The following is a 27,360-nucleotide window of genomic DNA, read 5'->3' on the forward strand; positions in this document are numbered from 1 at the left end:
AGATTGTAAGCATTGAGCCCCCTCCCACACATAGCATGATGCTGTTACACAACATTAATGCTGTTAAAGTAGATTTCTTCCTGAATGGATAATCTGATGTTTGGGGAAAGAGGGGGGAGTCTTCATTACCCCTCCTGCCACCTGGCACACAGGTGCGAATTTTGGATAAAAATGGAGAAATCTCTAAAGGTATTTTTTTTGTTGTTGTCTATTTATGTTCTTGATTTAGTCTGTGGCAGGTGAATATCTATGAGTTAACATCTGCATAATTCTTGTTTCCAGTCCTGACACCTGTCTAGGTGATTAGAGTAACAAAAACCAGCTAGCATCAAATAATCTTTGTTTCTTTGTTTATTTAATATTAACAGTCAATGCTTGAATAGATGTCAGAAAATTAAATAGGGTGGTAGGGTACCAAAACAAGTCCTTTTGGATACCATTTTCCAACGAGGAAAACCATTCAGATTTCAAAGTTCCTTCCCTGCAGTTGCAAATGTATTAACATTTAATATGTCTATCTTTATAATCGGTAAATTTAGGTAGCAGAATAGTTGCAACAATAATGCTAACTTCTGTGGCGACTGAGGTATTATGAAACATAGGGTGAATCCGGGCTCTGACTTTTTCTTTTATAGAAACAAACAAGGGTTGTCTATTATATTAGTTGGGAAGAAATAAGATATCTTAAAATGAAGACAAATTTTTAAAAACTAAGGTCAGATAAAATAGAAATGCCCACAGAGAATCCCTCATCTTTTCAAAAATGAAACATTCCATCAGAAATTTGTTTACAAAACTAGTGTGAATGCGACCGACTCTTATGTCTGGTGACTTTCTCTCCTCTTGAGTAACAACAGAGCAGCAGGAAAGCACTGTGAATGCAAATCTCTCCTTCTGAATTACTGCCTTTTGTCAGAGCGTGTATCTAATTGCTGCTATCCTGCTAATTTAATCTAGAAAATACTTGTTTATCTTCTCAGTTTCATTCCTTCAGTCTCAATATAGGGTGATACATTTAGGAAAGAGGCCCCTTTTGGTTTAGACACAGAAGATTTTTAGCATTTTATTCCAACTTATTCTGTTATATTGATATAGAGAACAACTGCATTTATTTACATGCCAAAAAGATTTGCCTCTTGAACAGTATCAAATAAATTAGTATTAAAAGCGGCATTTGAAAACAAAGTCACCAGCCATTCTGGCTTAAATCATGCTTATTACTAATACCTACTGCTATGGGTTTAGTTTGCTATCAGTGATCAAGGGGCTTTACACGATGAGGGGAAGAAAACCTTTGTCTATATGTAGAAGAGCAGAACATGTCTGCCAGCTCAAAAGCTCTTCTATAAGCACAATAAAAATGATTCCTCTGCACTGCATCTGTCTACTTAGCCATCTAGTGGTCTCCTATAGGTAGCACCACACTGCTGATGCACATTAAATATTAATTTCTTAACAGCTATCAGAGTCAAAACTTAAAGTTTATACTGAAAAAAAAAGCAAAGACTTCTGGTAAACCTTTAATGAATGCTAATAGTGCACTGTTTTTCTCAATATATAAAGCTTAACAACAAAAGCTTTTATTTGTATCTAGCCATTTCATAATATACTGAGGCTCTATGAACATACAGAACGTTAGTGACCCTGCACTACAGTTAAGCACATTTCAAGTCACCTGTACAGGAGGATTTATTCATTGCAAATGTATTATGCAGTGACTTAAGAACTGTAACATCACAGACAGGCAAGAAATTAAAACATACAAGTAGCATAGACTTTTTTGTACTACATCTTACAACCTTAGGTCCCATTTGTGACTTTTAAATGAAAATACAAAGTTAAACCTTAATCCTTTCACTAAATGTAGGAATCAAACTGTGTTTAGCAAAAAAATCAGTAGTGCAATTAATAGCACTTGAGCAATGCAAACATCTTTTATAATTATAGACCTCACTAGTAAGAGATACATTAAAAAAAGGAGTACATGCTATCAGTATCATCAGTTTATATACCGATTGGGTTTTCCTGAGATACTTGTGAGCAATTTGCAAATTCGCATTTTTTTTTTTTCTCTCAGCTTTAGCAGAGCCACCAGATTATGTTAATTTTGAGGAAAAGAGAAAAGAAAAAAAAAGCAAAATGTACTAAAGCTGTTCTTGTGTTTATCAGGGCCACAGAGCAAGTGCAGTAAAGAGAAATCTTCATCAACAAACAGAATTACTAATTTTTACCCTCGCACAGAGATCCTGAGGCTTAGTGGAGAGGTTCTGAGGCATCTCCCTGCAGCGAGTGGAGAGATTCAGAATAGCAGTAGCAGCCATGTGCGCTGCCTCCATGTCATGAGTATAGTCAAAGCTGCTCTTGCTGCAGGTACTGCTGGCACTGCTGCCTCCACCACAACTCATATTGCTGCTGCTGCTAGGGGCATAACTGCTTGTTGTGCTGCTGGTTGGACTTGAATTCTTACAGTAGCGTTTAGCTGTGGGAAGAAATATGACAAGGATGACTCAAAAGAACGAGCATTCTGCATAAGTGAAGAGAAAAACAAACTGCTGGAGGTGAAATTTATAATGAGCAACAGTAACCGTGCCAAAATAAAAAAAGCCCGCAAGAATGATGGCTGTATTTCTTGATTTCTGTCTGTGACTTTTATATGCTACATATGTGAGTTTGTATGAAATTGCCTCCTGTAAAAATCTGCATGATGTGATCATGAATTGTTCTGACAAACAGGCTGGATTTAGAAAACAGTAAAAACACAGAAACACTGCTTTTACCCCACATATATAGTCAGACAAAAGGTAGGATCTGCTCGGCTCATTCATTTTTATTAATGAGGGGTAATATAACACTGTGGGACCTTTTCCTATTTACATGAGCAAACTGTTAATTTAAGGCCTAAACTTCCCAGAGCTGCTGAAGATCAGGCTCACTGTAAGGCTGACAGGTTTGGTCTCTGGGCCACGGTGCTACCCATATGTCCTCAGACATCCCCTGATTCCTAAAAGGTTTCTTCTTCCTACATCACAGGCAAATATTATGACACTGGCCAGCAGAAAGGAGAGGAACATGACGGAAGAAGAAAGGTGGTGGTCACATGTGAGTTTTACCATGGCTTGCACAAAGGCAGAAGCAGTGGCTGTATAAATGGAAACGGATATAAGTGAAACATCCCCACCTTCAAACAACCTGAGCACCTACAGCTCTTCATAAAAACAATAAGGACCAAAGACACCCCTTCCTGCTCACGCCGAGGTCAGCAGCACTCAGCCATACTCTGACCGACAGCAGCCACAAGCAGTCACAGAAGAGCTAAGGCACTGACAGCTCACATCCAGCCTGTCCAAATACAGTGCAGCAGTGTTGCTTTTGAGAAATGCTCCTTGAAGCCAATGGTATTATAGTAATAATGGAAAACAGCCCTATTAGCCCCCTTATTTCTCCAACCCTCTTCTCAGATAAGCTGTTTTAAAAGTGTTTATATAAAATGCAAGACAGTGTGAGCTTGTCTCCTAAATCTAAAAGTTTAGGTATTTTCATAAAAAGACAAAAGTCAAGGTCAGTGGATACATACACGCATATTACAGCAACTACTTCCCCTTAAGATGGAAATGTATACTGTAGAGATCATACCTTATAGCACAGTATAACAATAACCAACTAGCATGCTGATTAGAGAGCTATAGAAAAAAGGTCAGGCCCTAGCTAGAGCTCTTCCGTGACGTGCTCCATTTAAATGCCAGACTCTTCAGGTATATTTGTCTGAGCAGACATACATATAATAATCTGCTCCCATGAGCACAGACCATTTGTGAACCACGGGCTGCTCTGGTAGGCAGGTAGGGTTCAAAAGAAGAATCTGAAAGCAAAATATCTCTGTTAGAGCTTATGTCATCCTCCTTTCTCTAAAAAACTGAAAAAAATAATGGCGTTATTTTTACTGTAAAGGAAATAGTGTTTCACTTAATTCATAACAGATGGAGCTTTCTCAGGAAAGCCACATAATGCACAGGGTGTGATTTTTTTTAAGTGAAGTGAATGCTAAACATTCATCACATTTCATTGTTTTGAACACATAGTAGCACTACTCTAGCAGGGTATCCACTAATAATAAATCTGTGAACTATTTCTCACGAGTTTCATTATTAATATAGTAGTCAGTGGTGGTCATTAAAAATTCAGCATTTATCCTTTGTTACTTTGTAATGGTATACAAGACACACAAGAATTTTCCTATACTTAAGGGAGGAAATAATTGAATAATTCAGTTTCTACTGTGTTAACACAGCAAGCATCCTGTACCACTGAACTTGTCAAATTAGAAATATCTTTCAAAATTCATATGAACAAATAAGAGTTCTGTCACTTGCAAGAAATGTTAGTCTTGTTATAGCAGGTCACATTTAGATAGACATAAGAGACATACTCCATGGGAAAGTGTGTATATATATATATGTATATATATATATATATATATATGAGAATGTGTGCTAAAGAAAGGGAGGGAAAGAGGCAGGTTTATACAAAGGACTACCAGAAACTCATGCAGGCTCTGATATGCACTCCTCTGTGGCCTTGGTCAAACTATATTATCTCTCAAATTAATTTTCCCTATTAATAGAAAGTTGCTTCTGAAATTCAGTTGTGTTGTGATTCACTTGCAGAACACTTTGATGATGTAAAGTGCTATAAGTATGCTATGGAATTATTAGCTTTTAATTTACCAATAATTTAAGCAAAACTTACTTAGAAATGGCCACGGTTATTTTAACTTTACTGTGGCTGTATTTTTTAAGATGAGTCACATAACCCAGACTATTCATTTCACATTAGCTTTTCAAGAGAAACAAAGGTCATCACTTTATAATGTACAAAATCAAGTTGATCTCTAATGAAGGGAAAGCTACATTGTTTCAATATCAGAAAATTCTGATGTATACATCACCCAACCCTGTGGCACCAGGTTTTGGAAGCTCTGCAGTCCACCTACGCTTCATTACCCAGAGTGAAACCAAACGTGGAGAACACCTTTCCCATTAAGTAACAGACATGGGTCTAACCAGCTGTATACCCAAACTGGCCTCCCATCAGACATGCCATGGGGCTGATTACAAAAACCCTTCCAATGTCTACAGGCTCCTCTTGCTAATTAACAACAGAGGAGTAGGAAAGATCCCAACAACATAAAGAGCCAAAGGAAGCTATTTGGAGTGGAATTAAATTCTGCCCAGGAACCTTCATCCCCAGTATTACTGAATACGTTACATAAATTAATAGTTTCAACACTTTTTCTGACTTGCACAATAAGAGATTCGTCTCACCTAACTTCAAATATCTGACCTCATCATTACAGGCTTCCTATACAGGCAGTGGGAAAAAATAGGAACTTTCAGGCAATGATTCACCTGACCAGTTTTAAATAAGCACTTCAGGAGGAGATGCATCGATCAGAGAAGTGTCTATCTTTCTCTTTGGATCTGAAAGAGGTGATGAGCTCAGATGTAGGTCTTATAAAATAAATAATATAATAAAAGTCTAGATATGGTCAGATTAATCCCACTCCTAACATTTTCTCAGTGTTTTGATGGAAGGACCCAGGACTGTTGGTGGAACAAGAGGAGCTCCTGCCACCACTTGAGCAACTGAAAGAGCTGCTGTCTCTTTTGCCTGATGTGTCCAGCTGTTCTTATCTCTCCTGCTGTATACCATAACCCCAACATCCAATACACTATGAAACTGGTTACAAATGAAAAACAAGCCCACAAACACAAGATTTCTCAAGAATTATCAGAGTATCCTACCCCATAATAGAAAGCATCTATTTTTGTTTGGCTTTTATTAAAGGTTACTTGAAAAAAAAAAAAAAATTCAAGAAAACAATCCAAAGGAGCTATTTATGATCATGTCACTCACAACCATGCACTTATTGAACATATAATCCCTTTCTCTGATGATGAAAATACAGTGCTAGTTCACAATAAAAAAAATCAAGACATGAAGTTAATGATTTTTCATATCCCTCAACTATTTGTCTCATACAGTCAGAAAAACTAAAGCACTGTTTACTTGAAAGTTTCCCCTAAAACTTAGGCTTGCATTAAGGATTTTCAGGATGACTTTTCTGAACTAAATCTACTTTTATATAAAAGTGTTTTGCTGACATACACAATAGGTGTTCACTGTGTACCTCCATAATGGTTTTAGTAGCAATAATTAATAATTTTTTTTACACACAAATATGAAATCACAAAAAAATACTGCAAAGTTGCTTGAGGAAAAGTGGCTCTTTTAAGTGAAGAGCCTCTTCCTGAAATCTCATTCATATCCAGTTATTTATAACAACTGTCAGCAAAATCCTCGTTCTATTGAAAGTCAGTGTCGAAACTGACTAATTTCAGTGTGCCCAGGATTTCACTTTATTGTTCTATGAATTTAGCCAATTTTGCTGAGGAACTTCGAAATCCTTTGTCAATTTAAGCCAAATATGATGGAGTGCTTATGGAATATCAGAGATGTGAATCCTAAAGGTTTCATGAAAATCACTGATAGGGTACAAAGGAAAGCTCAATTTAGGTCCCATCTCCGGGGCCCTGTCAGCATGTCTGTCTGGCCAAACAGCACACACCTCACTTGGAAAGTGTGTGCTGCCTCCTGTAGAGCCAGGGGTATGGAACAAACCCATAGGGAATTACAACCTGCCTCAGCTATAGTGGGATTCAGCTGTTCTGAGTACACAAGAACCACGTATACTTGCTGTACCAGCACGAATCAGTGTCCCTCAGTCCTCTCTGGTTCGTGTTATTGCAGCGGTGAAGCAACCTAGTCCCAACCTTACCTCCAAGTCAAATTCCTATTTATATTCAAGGACAATGAGTGTGCATAAAGACAGTGACCTGTACACCCTAGCCTTTCATTATTTAAGATCACTGCTAAACTTCCATTTAATGTTACACGCATTTTCAAGTTCTGGTGATTTGGGGAAAAAAGTGGAGTTTGCTTGTTCAGTTTGCTGAAAAGGGGCCTTAAATGTGAAAAATATATATCAGTTGCTTAAGCATTGGTAATTTGATCTGAAAATACGCATGTCCACAGGATCCCCAGCAATACTCTGATTCTTTCCTTTCTGCAAAGAGTAGACAGAGCATATGAACAACAGTTAATATGTCATTTACCTTATATTAATGTACACTCATTAGCTTACTGAGTTAGTGCTTTACTGTTAATAATGTTCAAGCCCTTATTCTGATATAGGCAAACAAGATGAGTGCATGAGAGAAGAAATGAAGGAACTTTTACTCAAAAATATGTTGCCTTTCACAACCCTTCTCCTTTCTGCTACAGTGCAAGAACATGCCTGTTGATTGTATGAGAAAGCAAAATATCCAAAATATCAGAAATATGAAGGCAAGAGCTGTCGCAATCTTCCCTTTCTCCACTTACCTACTTTTGACTGTCAGAGTCTGTGTTCAGGTAACAGCATAAATTGTTCTATATAGTATATTTATTTCTGTTTTCCTAAACAAAAATCTGACACCTGACTCATATCTCCTATGGTAGTCAATGAGTAGTACCAAATATTTTAATCAAAAAATAAACTGATAACATTCAAAAAAAGAATAAAAAATAAAAGATAAGATATAGGCAGTTTGTGGTTTTTATATATGTATATATACACACACACATAATTTTATTGTTCTGAAAAATTACTGATGTCTGAAAAAGCTACAATCCAAATCCTTATTCTTTATCCTGCAGTTCATTTTTCTCCCCTAATAAAAATCCTCTTGCCTGGCAGACCCCATCCACTGTCTTCTCCTGAACTGAAACCACTTTCAGCCGACTCCTAAACATGTTACTTATGTTAGACTTTCCAGAGAATTCAACAGGTGTATTCATGAGGACAAAATGAGCAGAAATGCCTCATTAAGTAGCAGTGATTTCTGAAGTGCAATGAGATCCAGGTTTTCTACTTCCATATCCCCACAGAGCAAGTATGTTATCTTTATGGGTTACCTGAACTACCGTATGGAAGTGAGATCCCTAATGTGACCCTTGAGGCCAGGTCTCCCAGATAGCAATATAAGGACCAGCTCTGTTACTTAGCTTTTATTGTGATCTCAACACATCTCCGGAGCTTAAGAGCTAGAGATGTTTTTTTGCCAGTGCAACAACCCTGAAGCAAGCACCGTATAAAACAACGCTTATTAAAAAGGCCTTTAAAATAACTTACACATGACAGCATTCCTCATAATACTATATGAACATGAAAACATGTCTTATTTGTATGATGTTTACATATACAACAACATGATTAACTGCAAACTTGTCTCTCATGTATAAGAGTGTGCACCTCCTACCATCATATCCTTTGGGGGATATATCCCTGGATTGCACCTTGGGAGCTATGGCTCTCTTGCCATAGGCATGGTTGTCATAACTGTTATATTCAAACGTAGTCTTAGAGTATTTCTCTAGTTCCTTGGCCAAGTTGGAGCGGGGTGTGGTGGTGGGGACATTGTTTCTGTAGCCATACTGAGGGATCTCCAATTGCTTAACAAAGCACATGGGCCTAGAAATTAAAGATATGTAAAGTTTGTTAGATGCAGTTCAGTTTACTGTGTCTGTGCATAATTTATAGTTCAGATTAGAAAATCTTAGTTATTTCTTGTACTCAAGAGACAGCAATATATTATTGCATTTGCTTAGTTTGGTTATTTTCAGCAGACAAACAATATATATTTTCTTGAACAAAGCCTAGACAAAATTAATTCTAATACCACTAAATGTATCCTGTAGCTGAAAGTATTTTAAAATTCTGTTTTAAAATACTTCAGTGTTTCCCTTTCCCCACATCATCGCATCACATAGCAAACATTTTCTCTTTTCAGAGGTTGATTAAAGAGGGTCAAGCAGACTGACAGAAGAAGTTTGGACTTATTCTTTTAAATGTCAAAAAGGAAAAATAGCACTGCAAGCTATACTTAATTAATGGAGTTTCCTCTGAATTTCTTTCAACAGAGTTGTATGCTGTTTTCCTGTATGCTTTGCAAATGAGTTAGACCTGTTTCATCCCTCAATATACAAATCAATGTTCATCTTGAGAAATACACAGGAGAGTCTCACAATTTTTGTTGATTTTGAGTTGCTGTCTCGCAGGTCCTGCTCACCCTTAAAAGCAAGGTTCTGGCAGGAGCTGCGATTCCTGATACACAGATACACACCTCAAGGAAGGTCCTGCAAATGAATACAGAATAGAACTGTATCAGCTAAACTTCTCTTTCACTTAGGATCAAGGAGGATAGTCAGAAAAAGCCCTGATTGATCTCATTTGGCCATTGTAGAAACTTGTGAAATCTCAGTGAAAGAATGCGGTAGTGAACTCCACTGTCACGCTGTCTTCTGTATGTGGACACAGAAGTCATCAGCTCTCAAAGCAGGTAAATGAAGGTCAGATCCTGAAAACACTACATATATAAGAAAGTGTTATATGACTGGGTCGTAGGGAGCAACTTCTACACAGCGCTGCATGTCTACCTACTGCATTTAGCAGGAGGTAAAGATGATGAACAGCACACCTGAGGTGCTTCTGCTGGAATCAAGAATCATATAATCATGTCTTTTTTTCTTTTTCTTTTCCTTTACTGCATTTATAACCAGAGGAAATGGAAGGAACATTCATAGGAACATAAATTCAGTCAAGACCAGAAGTATCGTCATGCTGACTGACAAAATGGAATGTGATAAATAGTAAGAAATAGGTTTTGAATATTATGTTTTTCTGAATTAATTCATTTTCATACAATTTAGTCAGGATATTTATGTAAAGATCACCCAAGAAACCATATTAGTCATACTATTCCCTTTGATTTATGCTCGTTCCTTTAGACACTTCTTCCTCACAAAATACAGTGGGCTTATTTACACAATGAGCTGATATGAATAATATTTTGATCCTGTCTCAAGATAATCTATATTTAGCTAAAAAAATGCAATTCAGATCCTGTATGTTCGATGCAAATCCAAAATTTCTGTAGAAAAGAGGACATGTGAATTTGATTTCTTTTTAAGTAAGAAATTTCAAATGCAGGTGAGATGGAAACTGGGATGAAGACAAATATTCAAGATTTACTCTTAGAACATCTCTGTCTGCCCATCAGTTGCCTGCATGCAAATATTACAAACAGCTCTCAAGTTCTTAATCTTAAATACTTCAATGACTTAAAGGTAAAAGGGGAGCAGGAGACAAGATGAAAGCATTATCTGAGTTGCCTATAAAATCTGAAACACAGGGCAGGCTCACAGGCAAAGTTAAGGTTGCAGCACAACTTCCTAGGGAATTTGCCAGCAAACCGGATGCTGCTTTTGAGCAGTTGCCTTCTTTGTATGGCACCTGACTTCAGTGGCTTCCCTCTAATGAGCAGTGGTAAAAGCCACTGCATTTTTGATCTGTCTTTTTCCAGTAAGTGAGAAACTGTGTTATTCCCTCAAAAGGTGTTTTTTTATTAATAGGATTTGAAGAACCCTTCTCTAAGAAAAATGTCTGGGATGCTGTATGAAAAATTGTATAATCTGAATTAGGGGCAGTTAAGATAAAGCCCATCAAAAACAATCTGAGGAAAGAAAACAAAGTCAACAGACATGACAAAAAATCTTCTGTAGGTATGATCCATAATTCTGTGTTCTCAGCTTTATGGAAAGACTGTTTTTTGAAAAGACCATCAAGATTAGATGAAGTTTTAAGAGAATATTCGAAGAATGATGTTGATAATACAGTAGAAAAATTTCAGTTTAAGCAGCCCTATCAGATTTTAAATCTAGAAGACAACTAAATACTAAGAAATCTATGGAATATGTAAGAAATTCTGGGAACTAAAGCTGCGGCACTTCCTCCACGCTCTTCAAGGCAGCTGGGAGGGATGTACCTATCCCAGCCCACAGATATCGCAGTATCCATGGAGAAATTCTGCAGCTCTTGGGGCATCATCAGCATAAAGCTGGTACAATCGTGCAGAAGTCTAGTTCCTTTACGTGTATCCTTCACACTTCAGCTCCTTAGAAATAATATTTTTTCCACCCACATATCTCAGAAGAGGAGACAATAGCACAAAGCTGGATACAGCTTTGGATAAATGTAGAATTCTGTATCAATGAAGATAAGGAGTGTAATTATGTCAAATTGGTTCAAGGTCCTTCCCACATGAAAATTTAGGACATTTTTTCTCTCTTTCTATCCTTCCTGGCAGTGAGTGGGGGAACAGAGGCAAAGAACTAAGCCTGACCTTACTTTGGAATCTAAGCTATACCTGGCATTTTTCCAAGTGCCCTGCCAAAAGGTGTACTACCAGTTTGGTAATGCAAATAGGGCTTCTGGTTTAATTTAAACTGATATTTACTAGTAAAAGCCTGCTGAAAAAACCAAGACTTACCGGTAAATATTAGTTTATTCCCAAAAGATACCAACTTTTTTCACATTGTTCTTAGACTTTGCACTCCAGCAGTCATCTTTACACCAAACAATGCCTAAGACAAAAATGAGCTTTTCAGCTTTACATGTATTTGCCAAAATAATTACCAACCCTCCCCCATGTAAATTGAGTGGGAAATATACACTGTGAGAATTGGATCCAGAAGCCCTAATTCTAACTCTTCTTGAACTGAGATATATATATGTATATTTACACCGTATATAAATATAAATTCTCAGATTAGGTGAATGTGTGATGAATTCTGCATAATAATAAGTATTATAGTGATTTCTAATACCTTAAAACCCGATCTGATGCCTGGTTTGATTTTGACACATCACAGTTCTGATGCTTCTCTTGAGCTTTAGCCAGTTTCTCTGCTGCAGCAATAGGACATCCAGAGAGGCTGCAATTACAGAAAGGAAATTTAATTGTCTTGTCCTGTGCAGTTTCACATTATAGCACTGATCCAATTACTCCTTCTCCTCCTTAGCCAGCATCAGGAAGAATCTGAAGGAAAAGAGTTTCCAAAAGCGTTCTGGTCATATGTATTTTCTCTAGAATAGACTTCCTTTCTTCTGCTTCCAAATTTGCATGGTAGATCTTACATCTGTTCTTCTTTTCTGACTGTACATGGGTAGATTATTCATGGATGTCAGCCAGGGAACATACCAGTAGGAGAGGAGAATATAAACTGGAATCTACTGTGCAGCTCTGCTAGCAGACGTGACCTTTATGCATCTACAAATGTTGCCAATGAAATGGCTCCTGAAGATGATTAAATGACAACATCATATAGGCCAAATCTTGCACTGCTTCACACCTCATTCAGCTCCATTAACTCCAATCTTTTTGTTAGGCATATAAATGAGTGCAAAATTTGGCCTTGGTTCTCTAAATCTACATCTCAACTATGTTATACTTAGTGTTTGTTCATGAATTTCAGCCACTAGTATGTTTACTAATAGTAGATGATGTAACATGAAAAGATCTTCTGCACTTGAGTTGAAATTCAATTAAATTTGCAAATGCTGAACTATTATTGAAGTGACAATAATAAGCCTGATTCTTCTGGAAAAGATTTAGAACAGTGAAAAACACATATATTGATGCCAGCAGATGGTGCTCTTAGTGAAGCTGTAAAAACCTGTGACCTGACAATGAAGGGGGTCCTTTCCTTGTCATAGTCTATTGGGTGCTTATGTGACCGCAGCTCTCTGTGTTCTCCACAGGAAAAGAAATTAAAATGAAAGGCAAATCAGTGCATTCCCAGATGTTCCCTTCTCTACAGGAAATAAGGGGGAAAAAAAGAATAAAAAAAGCGAAGCAGAGCAAAATGCCCCAAAAGCTGCAGAAAGAGGTGAGCACCGACTGCAGACTGCTCCCCCCAGCCCTCCCTCGCTGCCCTACTTCTGCAGGGGGGTGAGGGGGCTCTGTGCCATTTTGGAGTCATGCCAGAGGGCAGATGAGCTCCACTGACACGCTCGTCTTCAGGCACCTCAAATATTCTAGCAGATATTCAACCAGAAGTGAATGCTGTTTCAAGCAGCAATAATTCCCATAACGCCTTCTCAGAGGTTTTTGCTGCATCTACTGGCAGCATCACTGCAGAGAAGAAAGGGGTACCAGAGCTTATTGCAGATGGGATGGTACCCACAAGAGTCTTCTGGGAGACATGCAGTTAATATGAGGGGCTCTAGTAACCCAGAGCTTGATAAGACTGAATGACCAGTACCTGTGTAATCCCTGAAGCCTCTGTGCTACATTTAACAGTAAAAAAAGAATTCAATAATAGGAACCTTGCATAGTCCCTTTTACCGTCTTACCCACATTTCCTGGGTTTTTTAAAGCTGTAAAGAAATAAGCAAGATCTTCTTGTTCTGTGGGAAAATTATGACATGTACTAAAAATTCTAGTAACATTTTGATAATTTCATTTGTATGATAGAATTTAATAGGCAATGGCATCCCTTCTGTAAGAAAAGTGGGTTTATTTCTTGATCTTTTGTTTTGCTAGAATATTTACATTGAACATTTCTGGCTTCTCATTTTAAAATTTAATGAGACATTTTTGTAATGTTTCTTAAACAGGTAAAATTCTCATTCAGTTTTAGCTGAGTAAGTACTTTGGGGTTGAGACTGTGGTCAGTAGGAAAACTAACTCTTATAATGTCTGTGTACTTAACATTCCATTTCTCATGTATTTAAAAAAACAATTTTTGGGAGTGGATTTTTTTCATGCACTATAAAATAATCCCTGAAGAGAGTGAAGTGTGAGAACAAGAACTCTGCCCTAGTCCTGATGATGTTAGCAGGCTCTTCCTTCATCCCTGCAACATACCCGCAAGGAGTTGTACCATTTGTTTTGTACCACTGCTGTTCAGCTAATATCAAAACAAAAAGAAAAAAAATCCACCCAAAAACCTAAGGATGCTTCAAATGTCTTCTGTGGATCAATTCATCCATACTGAAGCAAACGCACACTCGTCCTCCTCAGAAAATACATGAATAAATGTTACTGTTTAAAATGGATAATGCACACGAAGCACCATCTGTCAATCTTCAGAACAAAACAACGAAACACACACTCACACCCCCCCCCGCCAGTGGACTGCTAGAAGGGCTGCAGTTTGGAAGCACTGTTCCCTCTAGGTTGGCATCCAGCGACGGCATCCTTACCTTCGGTGGGAATTCCTGTTGCTATTTACGTGGCCCCGGCCTGTGCAGCCTGGTGTAGGACACTTAAGAACATTTTCATGCATGGCAAGAACTTGACAAGGAGAGTAAGAGAAAACAGCAGAGTATGAAAACAAGAAAAAAAAAATCAAATCCCAGTATATATGAAACCATTTTAAAACAAAGCAGGATTCATTAACAACCAGCATTCCTCAAAATACACGTGACACACATAGCCAATAAAGCCTGATGAGGGAAGTATTGTGACCCTATGCTCATTAACACAGGGCAACAGTGAAAGTTATGAAGGTTACAGAACCTATAAACAAATGCATCTCTAGTGCAACAGTGAAGCAGAGGACTTCCAACATCTTCTTAATACAAAAACAATGAGCAAAGATCAGCTCAACAGTAAAGGGTGAGCTCGCAACAGTCCAATACAGAATTACGGACTAGAAAAATTCTTTCAGGAAACGTATGCATTCATAATACATAGCTTTATACACACAGTATCAAACTTGAGAGCGGAAAATCTGCTCTCAAGTTATACTGGCAGAACACTGAATTACTTGAAACACACCTCCGTACAACCCTAAACAGAGTTTAACCCTAACTATAAGACAGCCCAATTGGGCTAGGGGCCAGTTCTGCCCACTTCCACATAGATATATCGTTCATATCTACATGATGAGCAGAATTGGTCCTGTATTTTTTACTTATATTCTCTACAGATGTGAAAACTGCAATGGATAGAATTTTTTTTTTATAAGGCTAAAAACTAAAAATAAGCACTTAAAAAATTGAGGGATGGCAAAAACATAAAAAAGAAAACTGTATAAAAAATAAATAAGTGGTACAAGCTTAAGCAAGTAAACTGATTTACATCTGCATCCATTGTAAACTGGATGGAAAACTTATTCCCAAAGTGGCTCAGAGCAGTATTCCTCTAAATCATAAAGCTCATGCTATGAAGTGCCAAATTATTAAGAACTTTTTGGTAGCGCTAAAGAGTTTTGTATGATGTGAGACATATCTGAATCCATGTCTCGGAGCTGGATGGCAGTACATCACTCTATAGAAAAAGGCCATCCAGCCCTTGCAAAGTTCTAGTTTTCTCATACAAGAAGTAGTCTGGAAGCCTGTATTTAGTTCTCACTCAAAAAGAGATCTAATAAATCAGTGAATTCCTTGACTGAGTTAAGAACTGAATAAAAGCTGTTCAGAGACTTGAGAATTTAACCACGTATACTGATTAAGACATAACCATCATCATCACCTCATCATCAGTGTACTAAAATGTGTATAGATGCAAAAGCTTTACTCTGAAATTCCTACTATTCAAAGCTGTTCTTGAAACATGCTTCACAAGGCCAACATCACAGGAAATAAATAAAAAGATGAGCTCACCTTTTTCATTTTAGTAGGTACAAGAGCATGCAAACAGTTTAAAGCTATATTCTTCTTTGATTTACAAAGTCTTCTAAAGAGCTTTTATTTACCATTTGTAAAAATGAGAGAACTTTGAGCAACCGAATAAATATTTGTGTTTCAGAAAATTATGGGGTCTTGCAAAGCAGAGAAATTACTCTATTTGTTCCACTGTATTCAGAGATCAACCAAGCTACAGCAAAGTTTCCTAAAGCACTTCCTCATTACTTCTGGAAGAAGCCACTCTACCATGAAAGAGGAGACTTTTTATGTCTGCCAGTCTTGGAGTACTAATCTACTTCTGCTTTCCTATCTTTCAGAATCTACCCTTCTTTGGAAACTGGGGACCGTTTTAGCCCTGACTGTCTTTATAACATTTCCTTTAGGCTATGGCAAATCAATTGGGGTTAGGTCTATAAGTGTTGATGGACAGTGGAGATTTTAGGGCCACAGTCTTCCATGGAATAACCCCATTTTAAAATTGTTGTGGAAGAAAACTGGATCTTAACTACATGCTTGCCTGGTGTAAATCAGCATAGAGCAGTTAGTTAGCTTCAACAGAACTATGCCGATTGCATCAGCCAAGGAGGTGACTTCCAGAAGCGGAGCCCTCTGCCTTCAGGTGTAGGACTGTGAGCTCATATGGGTGAACCTCTTTTGCAGAGAAGTTGCTGACATGGCAGGAAACTCCACCCATGTGAGTGACAGGGGATGTCTGCTCAAAATCCTGAATTGTGCAACTAAGTAAACAGCCAAATTGTTATTTTTAATAGTATAAACTAGTTTAATATAAATTATGTTTCAGACACAACAACAACAACAAAGGAAAGAGTTTGCAAGTTTTTCAAATACAATTATTCCTTTACAAGACAAGAGGGGCAGCTGATGTGACATCAGCATGCAGAAGTAAAAGCAGTGTACATCTTCTGGAAACCTTTTCTCTGTTGACTGAATACATCTATTTAAAAATAACCTAGGATTATTAGAATCAAAGAATACAGCTTTAAAAGTTGTTCTTTTAGTTTCAAAGTTAGTAGAGAATGGAAATGATGGAATAAAGGAAAAAGTATAACACAGAAGACTAAGTTGAGACAAACCATACTGAAAAACGAAATAAAATTTTTAAATAAAAGGTTTAAAAAGCATGCTAGAAAAATCTTTGTAGTTTTATCCCCGGTTTCCATGAAACAATGTGAACTTACTTTCTGGAGGGACCCTATCTTTGTGTGGGCATCCTGACAAACTGCGGTGATGGGGGTAAAGCCCCGTTACATGGCCAGTTCCATCACACCCAGGGGTAGGACATTTGCTCTCTTTCTTTTCTGTTCTTGAGGGATCTATAATTTACAACAAATGTGTCAAGTGAATGATGCTTTTCACATTTCTGTAAGAAGGTTCATTTAATTATGTCATTTACTCTTTGATAAATGTTCTTACGAAAACTAGAAGAAAAAACCCCAAACCCTTCTACTTCTTAACACAGTTCTGTCACTTTTATCCCCTTATCTTCTTTTCAGAAGAAAAGGCTCCTATGATCACAGCAATATCCATTCACAGTGATTGGAAAGTGACCTTTTTATAGCAAAGCCATACCACTGTCAATCAGTGTTCTGCTGGCAACAGGGTGTAAGGTCATTTGGAAATTGTTTAGTTGGAATTTCCCTCCTTTACATTCTTATTTGCCTGATGTATTAAGGTCTGCAAATGCACTGTCACAGCAGTTCAATGTCCTGAGAGTAGCAAACCCAGCTCTTTAGCATAACGATTCAACAATTCAGCACAAATAAACCCCTTTTCCAAGGCTCACTGAGGAGACGACTCTTGTTTTCATTAAATTCCTTAAGAAGTGGTAGAAGTTATGTAAATATTCCTTTCTCTTCAATAAATTACGGTGGGGTAAACATTGTAATTGGAATTATAAAAAGTATCACTTTCTGTGTAAATTTGGGCCATTACAAACATGTATATATAATGCTTGAATATTCATATGCTTAAAAGGTTAATGATCTTTTAGAATGTTGTTGGATCTTCTGTCTAAAAATCAGTGAAAAGTCTAAACAGACATTTTTTCAACAAAATAAAGTTTTCTAACAATAATGTAGTGGAACTGCTGGTGGAATTAATCCTGAACTAGAACTTTCTCACATACTTCATTAGCTTGTTTTCTTTAACAGAACATCTGTAAAATAACATCCGTACTCTTCCAGCCCAGAACATGACACAAATTACATCTTATCATCTTGACCACACTTGTCAGATTTTGGAGACTATTACTGATTTTGATATTAGTATTAAATGAAAAAAATTCAGGACAAACTAACTGCTACCATTTTGGTTCAAGATCAACCAACATCCCCCTTCCATTTTTTCAGTCCATCCTCCTTTCAAAACGCAATCTGAGCTGTCCTCATTTAAGTATTTTATGCTGCTCTTATCATTACTTTGCTTCAATATTTGTGTTTTCATCTCTGGAAAATAAGATTTTGCTACTTGGTTTCCATTAAGTCTTTGTTACATTAAATTCCATCCCAGCTTCAACAAATACAACCCTCAGTACAATCAGTGGAAATTTCAGTACTTGCAGAACCTCACATACAACCCAATTTTTTCAGCATGAATCAATACAATCCAGAGTTCGCACTCAGTCGTGGATGTATTTTCCCTTGATTTCCCTCTGGTAGCTTTTATATCTATCTATATATATACTTTTACATTCTAAATTCTTCCAAAACACCTTAACTTTAGAGAAATTCTTTAGCTCATTATAATGACGCTCCATGTCTTAAATCCGTTCTTAAATTTTAATATGACATTTCAACCTTGTCTTTTGCAAATGGCATCCCTCATTATGAAAGTTTTGTTTTACTTAACTTGCATGTTGACTGTAGAACACAGTTCTTTCTTTCATGCTCTTTAATGATAAATACACATACAAATCTATCTCCAAAGTGCTATACAGTTATCACAACACTCCTGGAAAGACCGTAATCTTATACATCAGGAAATTGAATCAAAGAGATCAAGAAGTTAAACCCAAGGCCACAGAAGGAGCAAATGTCAGAGGAGGGATTTGAATTCCTGCCAGATAGGCCTGTGCTGAGACCACTAGAACAGCAAGCCCACAGCTACATACATACACAACTCTAAGCAACTCTCCAAGTCAAGTACTTTGGGATGTGTAAAATTATTAGATAAGTGAATAAGTAATGTAAATGAAATATAAATTATGTAAATATAACAATATTCAAGGATTTCAAAAAATGTAGATGATTAATAGACCATAATGGCTTTTTAGAGACTTTAAACTAGAGGAACTTTAGTTAGTTACTCCACATTGTCAGTGGTGTGACTCCACCGAAGCCAATGAAGGTATTCAAATTTATTGCAGCTGAGGATCTGGACACTTACATTCTATAGTGTCAAGCATATCCTCCTCTGTATTCAAGTCTATGCTACAAAGCTATAGCACGTATCAGATCCTTAAGAGCCTTTATGGTCTAATGAGTCAGAAAAGATGCTGTATACTATTCTTAATGATTTCAGAACTTGCATAAAATTGTACTTGCACAATTTCCCATTGCTTTTAATGGAAGACATCTGACTAAACTTTCCACAACTTTATACAAAACACTGGATACTCTTTTGTAAAACCTCTTCTGCTAATTGGGAGAAATATTACATAGTTTTATTTAATTCCATAACCTTTCCTCACTCCTTGCCACAACGGGAGTACTGCTTGAGTGAAGGTTGTCAAAGGATTCAAAAGTTTTAAAATTCATAGATTTCAGAAGAAAGCCTGTTTAGAAGGCTTTAAATGGCAGGGAAAAAATGGTTAGTGATCCCTTAACAGTTGTTTCAGTGATCTCTGAAAGCAGAACTCCTGAAGCTAGGAGGTAGTTCTTACTGCAAACTTGTGTACCCAAAAAGTTTCAACTTAACCATATCATACATCTGTGTGGGTATGTCCTCCAGTAGCATTTAGAAGATAATGTGTGAGTGGAGAACAAATGATACAATCCATTGACTTAATAAAAGCTTCCTCTCTCAACAACTATCAGAATGTTTCCTATGTTTTTTAAAGCAAGGAATACTTTTTTCCTTTATTAAAAAATCATAGAACGATCCACTCCACAGTTCCTTCGTCCAACCTACCACAATATTTGGTCTCTGGCTGGGGTTTAGACCTATTATCAATTCAGCCTGCAGCTCCCAAGAGATATCATAGTTCAAGAAGCTCTAGAATTTACTAAAATAGGAAGTCCATAACTTTGTTACTGTCAGAAATTATATAGTCTTTTTGGAGACAGCAGATCTATATGCATAATTGCCTTCCCAGGCATACACACACTGGAAGGACTGGACAACACCAAGTTAAAGAGCTCTTCAAAAATTAATATTGGTTCGCCACGTTTTCTTTGGTTTTATTAGAGACATATATTCAGAGGGAAAGGTACTTACAATAGGTTATATGCGAACAACATTTAGCACAACATCCACATGGCTATTCAGTAATACACTAACTAAATAAAGTTGTCTTTCCCAACTACCCAAAGTTACTACAGCACTCACTGGACCATGTAGTTGTGTTTAAAAGAAACACACTTTCACTAAAATACATTGCAGAAGAGTGTTTGTCATCAGTGATTTCCATGCTTTTCTAAAAGACTGGTCATTACTTTTCTTTAAGGCTTGTAAAAAAAGATCAAAAACTTTCTTGGACCACGATGTTGTTTGCCTACCTGAATGCCACAGGCAGATCTTAAAGTATTACTTTTTCAAAACAGGGATTTATAAAAGGGAGAAAAATGCCCGCCATCTCAGTTGTAGGAAGGAAACCAAATATTTTTACAACACAGAAGATGAACCCAATCCCTGCTTAGCATCTCCCAAGAAATACCATGTCCTCAACTTCCACTAAAGTCAATGGGAATCAGGGGTGTTCAATGATTCTCAGGAGGTATTGAACACTTTATACAACATGGCCCTACATGTAAATATGTAGACATGTTAAAGAGGGGTGTGGTAATATAAACACACCATCGCCATGATAATCCCTTAAATTAAAAGGCATTCTAAAGGTAACCTTTAGTCTGTTTTTTTCGGGGTTGATTTTTTTTTTTCTTTTTGACTTTTTTTTTTTTTTATTGAATTATGGTCAAGGCAGCACCTTAACTGTTTCCACAATGGAATGAAACCAGTGAAGTGGAATGCACATAAGAAAGAAATTGCTATTGATCTCAGCCCAGGCCACACCATGCCTTGCATAGCAAATGGTTTCCATTACCTTACCATCTTAAGATAATTAATGTGCAGTCACTGCCCCTATCTTATGTTATCGGTCATTCTGATACTGTTCAATTTCTATCAGGCAATTCTACATTTTAGATGGGAGAGGCTTCATCAATAACTGTCATTTGATGATAATTTTATAAGTCACGATGCCACCTACCCGATCCAATCTGTAAAATATGCACTTCATAGCTGCTTGACTACCTGCTACATAAAACCCCACTCTCCAATACAGTTTGCAATGTAATTCTCTTAATTGTTTTTTAATTATTACTATAAAATATATTATAAACTTGAGAAAAATCTTTGCCTCTTTCAACATGATCTCTTATTTATTTTGTTTCCCTGAAAAGTTTTTTAAGTTTAGCCAAATGATATTCACTGAAATACTGTACATGTTTCTAACACTGCAGAATGAATTACTTTATTTTATAATCACAGCATGATGCTATTTTACAATCATGTCATACTACTATCATTTAAATAAAGTTCCCATTTTGTGGAATTAATAACTTCATTTCAGAAATCTATGCAAAACTTAATATGTTAGCTCACACTTTCTCATGACATAACATACGGTATATAGAAATATTACCTTTACCATAATATGGCTTTTTGACATGGCCGTCACTGGGTTTAGGCTTCCTGTCATCTCCAGAAAGGTGTCTTGGAGACTGTTCCTCAAATGATCTCATATTATCCCTCCTTCCAGCTTCCACTGCCATTTTTTCTCTCATGGCTTTTGCTCTCTCAGTTTCCAAAGCAATTGCTTTCTCAAGCAGGGTTAAGTTACCTTTTGTCATATCAAACACTTCTTCAGACCTATCTGAAGTAATAGAGGTGGTATCATCGTCTCTTTCATGACAACCATCCTCCTTTGCACAGCTAGAAAAAGTCCTAGATCTGGGGCTCAACTGTTCTTCAAGCCTCATTAAGTTCATCATATCAGAGTAATTCCGGTCTGGTGTTCTTCCTTGGAAGTCATCTTCTTGCCTGACATGCTGACGAGTGTTCATGTTTTGCTGTTGATTTCTTTCCTGTGGGTTTGTCTCACTGAGTTTCCTAGCCAGATCAAAACACTGGTTCCTTAAGCACTCCAAACTGCTGAGACACACCTCTTCATCACTCTCCTCCACCATTTTTTCTGTAAGTCCATTGTTCACAGGCTTCCCTAGCATTACAAAGTTCATATTCCTATTATCTTGCTGTGAAGTATTGTCTGCATAATTTCTGTCATTAATGTTTTCTGAAAGCACTACACCATGTCCTTGTGCTAATAATTTAAGGGAGTCCACTGTTTCCCTAACAACATCACTGTCTAAATCTAAACTCAGCTCACTTTTCCGACCAATATTTTCATTTTTGTCACTATCATCTTCCAGACTATTAGATGTATTGCTGTTCATTTCTGATTCTGTCCTGGCTCTGTATGCTGCATCCTCTGCAATTTTGCCAAGATTTAACAATGACTTGGCCACCAGTTCATCGTAATTATCATACTCATCATTATTGTTATCGTCTTTTTCTGTGTCTTGCATTATTCGAGTATTGTGACAATTCATTTGATGGTCTTCTGCATAAAAAAACAGAAACAAAGAAAGAAACAAAGAAAGAAAGAAAAAGGAAAAGAAAAGAAAAAAGTGGCTACAATTGGAACTGTTGTTGCAATCGAATGGACAGAAAACATACTGTATGTCAAATATTGTTAATCACACAGCAATTCTATAACACTAAGGCCCATGTGAAGTTAATTTGCCTACAGTCCACAAAGCTATTTTTGTTTATTTGCTATTCACATTAATTTCTTTCACAGAACCAATAAGAAAAAGGCAATCAAAATGCTAATTATTACTACTACTAAATATTATGCCATATATACTTATGTTTTTTCCTTTCACTTCTATATTTACAGTTTTATGGGGTTTATTACAATCATATGACTAATATGACATAATTGTCTGTTTCTAACTTTTCTCACTCCTGTATTTCCTGTAAATATAGTAGATGTCAAAGGAGTGAGTACTACTTGATTTATTTTCTTACTGATGAACGCCATTCACCAAAAGAGAAAGAATATACAGCAAGCAGGAAATTGTCACTTTTTTAACACCATACACACCATTAACACTAGTAACCAGTAACTACACACAAAGTTCAAAATGGCATTTTACTTAGTGGATCCATCAGTAGAAATAAAAATATCTCAGTTTAATTATGCAATCTGTGGAGACGTAAGAATTTTAAAAGAGTTGTTACATGAAAGGAAGATAGAAGTAATTATATGCACAATATAATTTTAAGTAAATATGCTAGCCCAAATTATATTGTCATAGATGTATGACAGGGCTGTTATCTACTGTCCTGTGTGTTATAACGTAATGGTGCAGAGTTACCACATTTTACTTAGCTTTGTTTTAGTAACTGTTGAGTAATAGAGGGACAACTTAAGATGGAGCCAATGTGAGGCTCGGAGGGTGAGATTCATCTCACCTAACTTTAGATATGAGCAAGGCAGGCATCTATATCCGAGTAAGCTATTTGATGTCCCCATCCTTAGTCAATAAGAGAAGCAGACACTTTAAGGACACTGTCCACCAAATCTGGTTAAGATATCTTCTTGAGAATAAAACTAAAAAGTACTAGAAGTGCCTGTTTGTCTTCACTGACAACAAAGGGACTCAGACTAGATGCCTACCTTAAAGATATCCATATTTGGTCAGATGAGTGTCATCCAGAGAGCATTTTCTGATATCTCATGTTCACTCAGAATTTATGTCATTCTTAGACCCGTTCTTAAAACACATATACATTCATCATTATTTAGTAATGAACGTCTCATAAATTATATTTTGATAATCGGCTACTCAAGCAGTATTTAAATGTTTCGCATAACAACTGGAAAAGAAAGTCTCTAAATCTGTCATTACATTGACATGCTAGGCCAGTTTTTCAGCTGGTGCAAATTGAAAGAAATCAGTAGAGCTAGGACAATTAACACCTGCTCAAGAGCTAGTCCATCAACTTCTGATAGCATTTTTTCAGCTCAGATGTATTTTCAACACTGGTACACCTAAACACATAGCATTTTCTGAAGTGTGACTTTTATGTTTTGGGTTAAACAAACCAAAGTGGGAAATTTCAGGTAGTAGGTGGCTTTTACACTAACATTTTGATGATAGGATATAATTTTTGATAAAAATAATTTTTATGTCAGTAGACAAGATAATAAATCAGAGTTTTAAATACAAAGCTCAACAGCACAATAATATTTCAGCCACAAGATAGTATTCCTTCTACACAGTGGTTAGGGATCCTGGGATGATAGTAGGCTGTAGTTAAGCAGCAGAACTGGTAGATGACTAGGCTACATCTAGGGGAAAAAATGCTCTAATTGTAAAATACTATATAATATATATAATCTACTTGAATACAGTGGGAAGATAAATAATAGGGAAGGATGTATGGTATTTTTACATGACGAGATATTCCAAGTCAATAGTGGGTTACCTATTTATCATCAAAGGTGGTTTCATTTTGGTTGCTCTTGTTCTCAATATAATCATAATTCATATTTAGTCTCAGTCTCTCAAAAATTAAGTATATCAGAGTATTAGATTTTCAGTGTAAAAGTAAGGGATGTCACTTACACTTCCTATTTGAAAAATTTCCATGTTGAATGACTGTATAGAAGCAGGCAGTTAAGGATTACTGGATAATTAGTTTCTGCTATTTGAAAAGCAAATGTTTTAATCCACTAATAATAATTTTCTAAAGTGAAATGTACAAACAAGTCCCACATTACTTTAAATATTAAGGACAAAACCTAATGTCAAAAGATTGTTCAGTAGAAACTGCTGCTCTTCTGGGGTGCAGTCAGACGTAGCAGAAGGAACATCAAAGTAATTAAAGAAGCAGTGAGCTATAGCTCCAAAATTGCCAGTGCCTTCAAGTTTAGGATGAGATATCTACAAACACTGGTGAAATCAGTCCAAATCTAGTCCTAACAGGATACTGAAATAAAGAGTTGGAAAAAACCCGTATTTTCTCAAGCCATCCAGAGAACTGTTCAGGTATGCAGTGACTATTCTAGGCCAAGTTTTGAAATATGAGAAGTTTCAGGGTTTGCTTTTTAAAAAAGGGGGTTTGTGTGTGTTTTTTCGTGAATGAGAGTCATGTAAATGATCACCAATGGGAGGAATATGTTACACTTTTCCTCCACAACAGTGAAAAGTCAAAATATGAATCACGTACTGTATGAGTGAAGACATGTAAATTCCTTTTGAGTAGGTGAAGCTGGGTGAAAGCTGTAACTATAATACTTTTTATTCTGTTTGTTTGGTTATATCCTTTTCAGTTCTCCTGCCCGTTCAGTCCTAAAAAGAAGAAGAAAAAAAGGTGGTGGAGGAGAAGAAAGTGTAAAGCATGAATCCCAGATGAGAGAGGCAGGAAAACAAAATATTTTAATCAAGTTTCATTCCTCCTCTTTTAATTTCTGGCCTTTTTTTGCATCTACTTTCTTTAACATTATTGCTGATGTTTCTTATCTCCATGCAGCAGTTAACTTTAATGAAAAGGATATTTATGTATACTGTGTCATCTCCTCAATAACAATCCGTTGGATGCTGAGCCTGCTCTAGTGAAGCATCTATGTCACCTGTTTATTAATCTGAAATTTTAAGTACCGAATTAGTTTGTGTATTAGTTAAGGGTCTTCTGGAAAGTACATTAGCCTAGCAGCTTTACATGAACCTATGTGCCTTTTCTTTGATTCAGCTCTGTAAAATCTAATCTTGCTTTCATTTCACATTTCTACAGTGCCTAAAATTTAACCTTTAACTCGGTAACTACCTTTACACTGTGCTGTCTAATGGCTGTTTGTTAAATGACTGAAAAACATATAGGACTACAACACCTACTCTACCCCTTACATAAGTTTTGTAACCATTGACCCAAATTGCAGGGTTTTTTTGGTGAAGAGGCTGAGTTTGTCTCAAAAAGACACAAGTTATCCAGTTTAGGTGATGAGCGCACAGAGCTATCACATATACTTTTTCTGTTAGCTTTAGGGCTTCATGGACAAGGAATATGCAACACAGTTTGAAAAAAAAAATCAGATTACTTTAGCCCTCATCTATACAATACTATGACAAGTCAGGTATTCTTGACTGAAAAAATTGTTTTTAACTCCCAGCAGATATAACCAATGACAGGAGGGAAATTATACTGGAAAGTATGTGGAATAGCTATAAAGAGCTGGAAGCCTTTAGCCATCTCAACAGAAGTGCACTCTTGTATTGCACTAAAAAAGTGAATAATTTGATTTCTTACTGCACCTTTCATCCAAGGATCTCAAAGCACTTTACAAACATTATTTTTAAAAGCCTCACAACACCCCTGTGAGGTAGGTATTTTAACCCCATTTTACAGATGGGAAATTGAGACACAGAGAAGTTGAGTGACTCTTTCCATGTCATACCAGGAGCCACTGGAGAATAAGGACTACAGCCTCTACATGCTTGATTGTTTCCTTCTTTTGTTCCTATCACATTCATATTTAAACAATGTTTTGGCAGAAGAAATGGCTGGCTGTTTTTAGTGTAGGGAGTCATGCAAAACAGCACCTTCTTTTTGAAAAGGAAAATATACAGCATTTAGTTTGAGAGATTGTGCAGAGAGAGGCAATGATACTTCACTAATAGCAGCTACATTCCTACCAAAGGCCAAAGACTTCAGAAACAACACTTTCCAAATCTGTGGTTCGTGTATCAAATTACTCACTTTCTCCCAAGCACGGGAAATCATGATGGCTAACAAGTTGAACCTATACATGGTCATACAGGCTTCCTGCCCAGATGGATGGTTTCATTATACAGGCAACACTACGTGTTTTAAAACACTTCACTGCTCTTGCTACTGCCACTTATCAATTCATGAGTGCTCAGCATATGATACTACTTCATCACCATTTTTCTCCCTCTAAACTGTAAAGTGAGGTGCACGCATACATCTCTACATTACAAACTATGAGAGCTGGCCTATGAGAAATATTTAGCAGGACAATGTTGGCAGAAAGTAATCCCAAATCTTAGAACACTGTATGGGGCAGAGGGTTGATTGTACATTGCCTTCTCCTCTGGGAAAATCTTATGAATAAGGAAACTGAAGAGTTTGAACATAGTGAGCTCTCAGCAACTTTTCCACTTCACAATGAAGAAATAGAGCACAAATATAACTCTCCAAGAGCCTAGGCAAGGTCTCTAAAAGTCTGGACACTTTTATTCACGTGGAATTCCAATCAGAGCCCAAGCCTTTGAATATGCCTGTTTCAGTGATGCACTGAACACTGAAGCTGACCATGTGCAATTCTTTTTCCAACTCTGCAAAAGTTCCTGAAGTTCTTTTACACTGTAAGTACTTCAGATAAAGACCCAAACAATTTGTTTTTACAGTTGATTCTTTTATGTACCTTATATTACCTAATGAAAGTCAAAAGAAAAATATAC

The 27,360-nt window shown here is 36.8% G+C and overlaps 1 protein-coding gene across 13 annotated transcripts in view; it reads right to left on the reverse strand.

Moving 5' to 3' along the window:
* The window catches only part of MYT1L (myelin transcription factor 1 like), a 308,557-nt gene that overhangs the window by 59,538 nt on the left and 221,659 nt on the right, over window positions 1-27,360 (reverse strand). For 7 of the 13 annotated variants that reach the window (XM_033009870.1, XM_033009871.2, XM_042803269.1 and 4 more), the window contains 6 exons: window positions 21,453-22,430; window positions 16,771-16,905; window positions 14,144-14,234; window positions 11,764-11,871; window positions 8,358-8,569; window positions 2,232-2,479 (listed from right to left, as the gene is read on the reverse strand). In XM_033009870.1, coding sequence (XP_032865761.1) covers window positions 2,232-2,479; window positions 8,358-8,569; window positions 11,764-11,871; window positions 14,144-14,234; window positions 16,771-16,905; window positions 21,453-22,430 — 1,772 coding nt within the window. Of the gene's footprint in view, window positions 1-2,231; window positions 2,480-8,357; window positions 8,570-11,763; window positions 11,872-14,143; window positions 14,235-16,770; window positions 16,906-21,452; window positions 22,431-25,108; window positions 25,204-27,360 lie in introns of those variants that run through there. The other 6 variants (XM_033009877.2, XM_033009875.2, XM_033009879.2 and 3 more) reach the window with 2 other exon arrangements.

The sequence above is a fragment of the Tyto alba genome, unplaced genomic scaffold (assembly GCF_018691265.1).
Source record: "Tyto alba isolate M040663 unplaced genomic scaffold, T.alba_DEE_v4.0 Super-Scaffold_40, whole genome shotgun sequence".
Classification (NCBI taxonomy): Eukaryota; Metazoa; Chordata; class Aves; order Strigiformes; family Tytonidae; genus Tyto; species Tyto alba.